Source organism: Vigna radiata, chromosome 10 (assembly GCF_000741045.1).
Source record: "Vigna radiata var. radiata cultivar VC1973A chromosome 10, Vradiata_ver6, whole genome shotgun sequence".
Classification (NCBI taxonomy): Eukaryota; Viridiplantae; Streptophyta; class Magnoliopsida; order Fabales; family Fabaceae; genus Vigna; species Vigna radiata.
In genome coordinates this window covers 13467776-13476111 of record NC_028360.1, presented here as the reverse complement: position 1 = coordinate 13476111, position 8336 = coordinate 13467776, and the positions used below count along the sequence as shown (strand labels likewise).

The window sequence follows — 8336 nt, the reverse complement described above, 5'->3', positions numbered from 1 at the left end:
GACATGTGGCAGTGTCAAATATGTGTCAAAAATTGAGTGTCAAAATAATGGAACCCAATATAAACAGGGACTAAATATATAAAAAAGAGAAAAAATACACTTGTGACAGAAAAAAAGAGAGAAGAGCAAATACGAAAGATATAAAAAAGAGAGAAAAAGCTGCACATTGTATTGTATGCAAAGGAGAGAGAAAAAAAAAATGCAAATTTTTTTGTCAAGAGAGATCAGACTTAACTCCGTTATTACCGATTTAACGAAAAGGATTTGATCCATATAATTTTTATAATTTTGGGGTATAATATATACATTTTTAAAACTGGATACTAAATTGAATATTATTACGACAAAAAAAGTATTTAAACCTAAATTATAAATATAATCATAATAACAAAATCACTAATCAAACCATTATAAATCAAGACCAAAAGTTATCTCATAATAAACAAATAATTATAAATATATAATTTTCTCAAAAAATATTTCCTAAGAACTTTTTAAAGAACGAGAGACCTTTTATCTCATATTAAAGTTTATATAATCAATAATGCAAGTATTCATAGCCAAACAAAAACGTATTAATTACTTATAGTTATTATAATTGGGATGTAAAAATAATCAATATTTCGTAACAACTTTTTAAAGAATGATATACCTTTTATGTCGTATTAAAGTTTAAATAATCAATAATACAAGTACTTATAGCCAAACAAAAGCTTATTAATTACTTATGGTTATTATAATTGGAATGTAAGAATACCCTATGGACAAGAAACAATTCGAAAGATTGAAATTAAAATATTATGTCAACTTTATTGGTTTTTCTCACTCTCAACTAATTAGAAATAGTTTTACCAATTAGTTTATAAATAATTAGAAAAAAAAATTTCCGTAAGTGTTGGTCAATTTAATGAAAGTATTTCTGGTTGCTTTATAAATCTGTTTATATTGAATTAAATTGTTCATATAGTAGATAATAAACCAAGAATTATAACATTTAATTTTCTCTAACCCGCATTATATTTTGGGAAATTCAAATATACACAAGTTTTTTTTTTTTTTTTTTTTTTTTTTTTTTTTTTTATATCGCAACTCGTTTGGCATTTGAACCGGTGGTTGCTTGTTACTTTCCATCAGAACCTTCCTGGTATATGAACACACTTGACCGAGAAAGTTAAAGAAGATTCGCGTTTGCTTTTCTTTTTCTTATTTTCTCTTCGGAGCAGTTCTGCGTATAAATACAGAATTACTATTCTGTATTATTATTATTATTATTATTATTACCATTTTCTTGCCCATAATCGAAATCTGCAATTTACGATTCTCTTTCCAGCTACTGCCGCTGCTGTGGTCTCCATTTCCAGGGGGTTCGAGTCCTCGTTGAAATCTTTCTCATTGCAGATTTAGCTCTGCTTCGCGTGCTTCGATTGTTCTCTTCGCTTCTCTTTCTTTCTTTCTTTTTCGTTTTTGAAAATTAGGGCGTGAATTGGGCGAAGCTCGCGTGGGAAGGAAATCGAATAAACATGTTTTTCAGCGGCGATCCTTCTACTCGTAAGCGTGTTGATTTAGGCGGTCGCAGCTCGAAAGAACGGGATAGAAAGAATCTTCTTGAGCAGACACGATTAGAGCGGAACCGGCGTTTGTGGTTGCGCCAGCAGAACTCTGCTGCACTCAAGATTCAGGTTTAGTTTCTCCGCTTCCGCATGCATTTGAGATAATTGGTTATAATCACTATGAAGTAACTCCAATTCAATGGTCTAGTTGCTGTGAAGTGTACCTCAGGTGGATCTACTATGCGAAAAATTGAACTTTATGTTTCTTTGCTTATCCATCTTGCAGCTATTGTTGCATTTTAATGCCTTGATTTTGGTAGTGAGTTGGCTGTGGCAATTTCAATTGTTGTTTTTGAAGTCTTAGGTGTGTGTACTATCAAGTGTTTCAGACTCTTGAGGATGTTTTTGAGACGTGATGATGGGTGTTCTGACTCTCAGCAACCTATGTACGCATAATATAATTAGGAATCAGACACAGTGACTTTAGCTGTTTTGAGTGGTGATGCAAAGCTAACTGCTGCTTGACTATCATCACTATTATTATTTTGATTAAAGACGTAGGAGAATTTTACCAAGATAGAATGCACCAGGAGGAGGATAGGAAGTCCTCCTATAACAATAATGAAAAAAATATACAAACATAAATTACTAACATGTGCATAAAGTTCTTTCAACTGCTTGCTTATTGGCGATAACAATTTCCTTTAAATATCTGAGGAGAGGGCCGGAGAAAAGCCATAAACTCATTCCTATTCCATAATTAGATGTAATGGTAATGGAAGTAGACTGCATTTTGGACATTCTTATCTGTCAGAGTTACAAAACTATTCACGAGCCTCCCCCTAACAACAACACACTCCAACTGCTTTCACTAGAGTAACTAGAGCACTTGACGGCCATAAAGTCACAGATTCTCATTCTTCCCATAACTTTGAAACCTGTGATAGAAAGTTGGTCCAAATTGTTCTAAAAATAAATTTTGCCTTAAAATGGTGACAAAAGGTCGTTTTTCTATTTTTCTTTTTCATTTTGTATAACATTTTAAAAAAATTCATAGTAAACTTTCTTACTATTATTTAACACACACACACACACATAAATGATTTATTCATCAAATAGAAAATATTGACACTAAAAACACAATTTAAAACATATCAAACAAAAGTATATTTTTCATATCAATTTATTTAGTAGTTTGTTATAAAAATATATCTTTTATTTTATGTGGTGTTTTATTTTAAATTTATTGAATAAATTATATATATTGTTTTATTGAATGATTTTAATATGTTTAATAATTTAAAATTAAGTAATAATAAATATAGTTAGTAATAACATGTGATATTCTTATCTCCATTTGTATCAAACTTAATCTTCTTTCGTCATTGAAGGAAAGTGTAAACAACTTCAGTGTCAAATAAGTTTAATTTGTTTTTAATAAGTAGCCATGGGTACATATGATTGATGAAATGCAACTACAATACTTTTTGTCAAGAATCATATTGGATCTGAAAGCTACATGTTGTAGAGGGAGTCAAGCTTTTTGTCCCACTTGGTGAGCTCAGTTTCACGGATCGCACCATTTTGATCTATCAAAACAAATTTTTTAGGGATATTGCTTACCAGGAGCTCTCTCTAGATGACTTCCTTTAGTGTCCTTTTTTATTTCCCTCGCTTCCTTTCATAGGACCTAAGACCATGCTGTCTACTTTTTCTTCATTTGTTCTTCTCGTGACCTTCTTTTTATGTGCCCAAACCACCTTAATTAATTTTCTATTACTCTCTTGTCAATCAGTCATACACAAATCTCTTCTTATATATAATAGTTCTATATTAGCATTCTCATTTTTGTTTCTTTTACTTTTCTCTCATGCTGTTTTCAACATTCACTAGTGAGAAGCATAGTAGTATGATAAAACTCGCTGTTGAGTTTGGAGTATTATGAAATTACAAATAACCCCATATGTCTTTCTCCATTATATGCAATCCTCATGGATCCTGTGTGACTTCGTTGTTGATTTCTCCATCCTTTTGTAATATAAACTGATCAACTTGTGGAATGCCATGTCCCATTTTTCCTACTTAAGCGAAGACACTTTGTTTCCAAAGTCTATCTCCAAAGTTCAAGTTTAAAGTTAAAGTAGGATTTGCTGAATATGTAAAAGCAGTCAAAAAGTTCTCTATTTATGACGATCAAGAATGCAAAATAAGGAAACAAAATAAAGGGTAATAAGGGATATGCCTGATCTTGAGCTATATATCTAACCATATTTTGAATATTAGCCATGCATACTTTTCTAGTTATAGAGTATCATATCTATAACATTCCCCCTCTAGCTGGAGTATATATCATGAGGGTATCATATCTTTAACACTCGTCTCTTAAATTTCAATTTGATTATTCCTTGTTCTCCTTTGTCAAGTTCCAATGATCATTGAGGAAATAATGTCTAGCTCTCAGTTACAATGATATGGCATATAAAATGACTGAATCAATTAATCATGCATTGCACTGCATGCATAATGTTTCAACATTGAAGATTTGGTTTACAATAGTTTGCCATGCTATTTAACATCACTCATCTGTACAATCAAAATTTTAATTCAAATTGACCTTATGAACTCGTGTAAATGCCTGTTAAAAGATGCCATGCCATTTACTTGCTGTAAGAAAAAGAAATTTGTGCAATCCTAGATGCATTATTTTTTTAAATTTAATTTTGGTCAGTGCTCATCCATTTTATGGTTCTATAAATTTGTTTTATAAAATTATAAAACAATTTTTAATGTGTACATCTATGGGAAATAAGCATTTCATATTTGCCAACTTTAAAGCTTAGGCCCCTACAATATGGTTTCATATGTGCTATAAACATCTATTACTGGAAAAGTGATGAGTGTTAATCTATCTTTTATGAGCGTCTTGCAAATTGTTGACTGATTCTTGCTACAGAAATGCTTCAGAGGGAGAAAAGTTGTCAGAACAGAACGGTCTAAACTACGAGAGAAATTTCTTAGCATCTATGGGGAGAACTGTCAGAACTTAGACAGGTGAAATTGGATTGTTAACTCTGAATTGTTGCATGACATCTATTTGCTTCCTTTCACTCGGTTTCTCTAAAATGTATTTATTTATTTAGTATAGTCTGACCCAAACTCTGCACTATTAAAACTGAAGTTAATGCCACTTTATTTGAATTCAGGAATGCTTTTGGTCCAGATTCAGATTTCCTCCGTCAGTTCCTCTATTTCTTTAATGCAGAAAGTATTGATGATTTTTTAATTCTTGTGCAAATTTGCCGATTGCTTCAACAGTATGTTCAAGAGACTGGTAATTTTTAATCAACGTTCCTTTTGTCGTGATATTGTAGTTTATTTCATAATGTACATTTGATTAGGTTTTTAGCATCTTTCTGCAAGCTGTAATGTTTATTTCTTTTACATTTAGTCCTTCAACCACCAGAAAAATATCTGTTTAACTGACAATGCAAACCAAGCCTTGTCTGACTGAGTGGAGTCAATTACATGGGCATACCAACCAATGCCATCAAGCACGATGAACAACCTGTACTTTAATAAAACAATTTATAGGAAGGTCTCTTTTAGTAGCTCTTTGATAATTATGTGTTTATCTTCGACCCTTTGAATTGAATTATCTTTCATTTGCCAAATACGCAGCACATTATTAGTGTTATTTTTTTATATTCATTCTATGTATGTATGTGTGTGTGTGAATATATATTTTAATTTATTAGTGTTATTATTCTAAATGTTTTTCTATTTTGTTAATAATAATAATAGAAGAAGAAGATTAATTGGTTCGTGGTTGGGGTGGGTAGGAGATTATCAGGTCACAAAAGTACCATAATTGGCTATGGTGGTTGAATTACCGATTATGGGTCTTTGCTTCCTGCACTCTACCTATTGCTTCCTCCACCATCCGAAAATTCATTATATACCATTCTAACCTTTTGTTTATAACGGGCTGTGCAACTCCATATCCTGCACTTTGAATTATGTTTTATCATTTTGGAATGAGGGTTTTGGAATGCACTGCACTTGGATGAGAAATGTGTCTCTGCCGCCAACAACTCTTCCTTTGCTGTTGGAACTGGGGAGAATATATTTCGGAGCCTTCATTCTGTAATATTTCAAGATTATTCATTCTAGAATGGGAGAGAATGCATTCCAGAACCCTCATTTTGGATGCTAAAATATTGTTCTTGATTGCATGTTTGGAAATTGTGCTTTTATTACTTTCTCTAATGTCCATTCCAGTATAGTTTTTATACATGCACTTTTTTTCTTCACCTTTTGTGAACATCCCACTAAAAGTTATATTACTACTAATCATCACAAGATAATATAAACATATAAGTAATATTCATATTACACTTTAGTGTCTCTTATATAAACTTTCATTTACAGAGGGAATTATAGATATATACATATTTTAAGAAAAGAAATCAAACAAAATAGAAATTCTTTTCCCTCTGTAGAAGTTATTTCTGTTGAGATTTTTCTCCTGAGATATCTTGTGCTCCCATGTAACGTTCCATCATCACAATTTGAAAACAAGACAAAAAAACACAAAACATGGTAATTCATGTCTTAAAATCTCATATACATGTGTATATCAAAACCATATATGCATATTTCCACAATTTGACCCACCTGCAACATTCTACACTTCTGCTACCATAACGTCAAAATATTACGTCATATTGCAACTCATTTATTGTTTCAAATTCAAAGTATACAAATTCACCATTTTTTTTCACTTTCAGCAATTCAATATCTCATTCATATAATGCATTACTAACTGATAATGTATATCAAGAACATCAACTATATTTCAAACCTAGAATAATCATCAAAATTTCTAAAAAAAAAATCATCACATGTATTATCCAAATAAAAAACACAAGGCTTTGAATGTCATCCAACAAAACACATTCCCTACACAAAAGCCAAAAAACATTGTGACGAAGTCACATCCATAGTCCAAATCATCTACTCTGGTGCTATCAAATTATAACTAGATTCACTTACAATTTCAACTTGTTTAACCAAGCTTATGCTCCCAACTTCGCTACTGTCACATGAAGGTAAAATCTGCACATAAAATACTCTGATCAACAATCTAGTCATATCATCACACTCCTGGACTAAGAGAGATTTATCTTTGCCTCATAAACCTCACATGCATAGTCTTAACCCAAGGCATGCAACCCTTCCCACAAAACCATCTCAAGGAAAAAAAGAGCAAAGAAAAACTTACTAAAAAATGACTTTTGATAAGACAAAAGTGTTATACTCTCCACCACCATCTCTAAGATTGACTTGGATCTATGAAAGGATGAATAACTATTTCAGAGATCCAGAGAGAAGGCATAGGAAAAATGTTTTTGAGAAGATGGTTTTTGTAAAATGAAGTTTGAACAATTATCCTTTAAAACAGACGTTTTGTTTACTTAAATAATAAAATATTCATACTTAATCCAATTAAACTACTTCTACTCTTAGCCAAATTAACTTGGTCCTTACACTTTGCACTTTTACTATCATAAATGGAAAGGGTATAATGGGTATATTGTAATTTTGGGAGGTATTGGAAGCAATGTCCCCAATTATGGTAACAGCAATAATGTAATTTCCATGCAAATCATTAATGTGGAATCCCTTGATTCTTTTAAATAGTTCTTCCAAACATCCAATCCCCCTTCACTTGCACTCACTTCGTTCTCTCTTCATGTACCCTATACCAAATAGAGGATTAATGGATGTGTTGTAAGAGTAACTCCTTTATCTTTCCTTGATATTTTTGTTACCAATACCTTTTCCATCTTCATTTTTAATGCATCCACATTATTGAAATCTATTTTCTTCCTTTCTGTCGCCTGACATGTTTGTGCATATATCTTTCCTCATTTTGGGTGAGTGAAGATTATTAGAACCCCTTAAACACTTAGCTTTTCCCTGGCTACCTGATATTGTGGTATGTGATTACTTGATTATTTACCCAATTTTTCAGCACTTTTACAAAGGTGCAGCATGTTGAATCATTTACTCTAATTTGTATATTTTCTCTCCAAACAATTATGTTAATGATTAATGATTTTTTCATTTCTCTCAATGAATTCTTTATCGTGGATAAAAAAAGTGATAGTGTACCACATGACAGATGCTACGTCCATAATTTATTAGTCATATAAGAATAAGAATATTATTAGTACAGTGAACTGAACTTCCTTTTTATGAAAGCACTTGCATATAAGATATTATTGAAATGACATTTGCTAAATATGTTGAAGGATGTAACCTATTTCTGTTCTCATTGTTTGTACGTATTTCTCCTAAAGGAAGTCTGGTTTTATATAAAAATGTGGGTATATTTGACAACTTAGTCCCACTGTTTTTGTTCCTGCATTCTTCTGTAAGCCTAATCACAATTCATGGAGTTTGACTAAGTATGTAGACATGAAACCCAAATCTGTCATTATTTTTGCTGTGTGCTGCTGATCTAATATAGAACAAAAGCAATTATTGGTTTGATGATATCTGCCGCTGCATCCTTGCTGTTTCTGCAAGTTTTACTTTGGGAATGGAGCTTAATGTGTTGGATTAAAATGTATGCAACAGGGGATGTTGTCCAACTTTTTGCTGCTGAGGACTACTTGTCCAGGTGTGCTTTGGTGAACTATCGAGTGAAGCAATTTGTATATACTTGTATTCGTGCTGTACATCATAATAGGTTGGTTTTATCTGTTTTAAGTTCATTAACTT

The 8336-nt window shown here is 31.8% G+C and overlaps 1 protein-coding gene across 1 annotated transcript in view; it reads left to right on the top strand.

The window, feature by feature from the left end:
• The first annotated feature begins 1132 nt into the window (after positions 1–1132).
• The window catches only part of LOC106775722 (E3 ubiquitin-protein ligase UPL6), a 28295-nt gene continuing 21091 nt past the window's right edge, over positions 1133–8336 (top strand). Inside the window, exons 1-4 of the mRNA XM_014662876.2 lie at positions 1133–1679; positions 4504–4601; positions 4754–4881; positions 8193–8304. Coding sequence (XP_014518362.1) covers positions 1521–1679; positions 4504–4601; positions 4754–4881; positions 8193–8304 — 497 coding nt within the window. The 5' untranslated portion in view covers positions 1133–1520. The remainder of the gene's footprint in view (positions 1680–4503; positions 4602–4753; positions 4882–8192; positions 8305–8336) is intronic.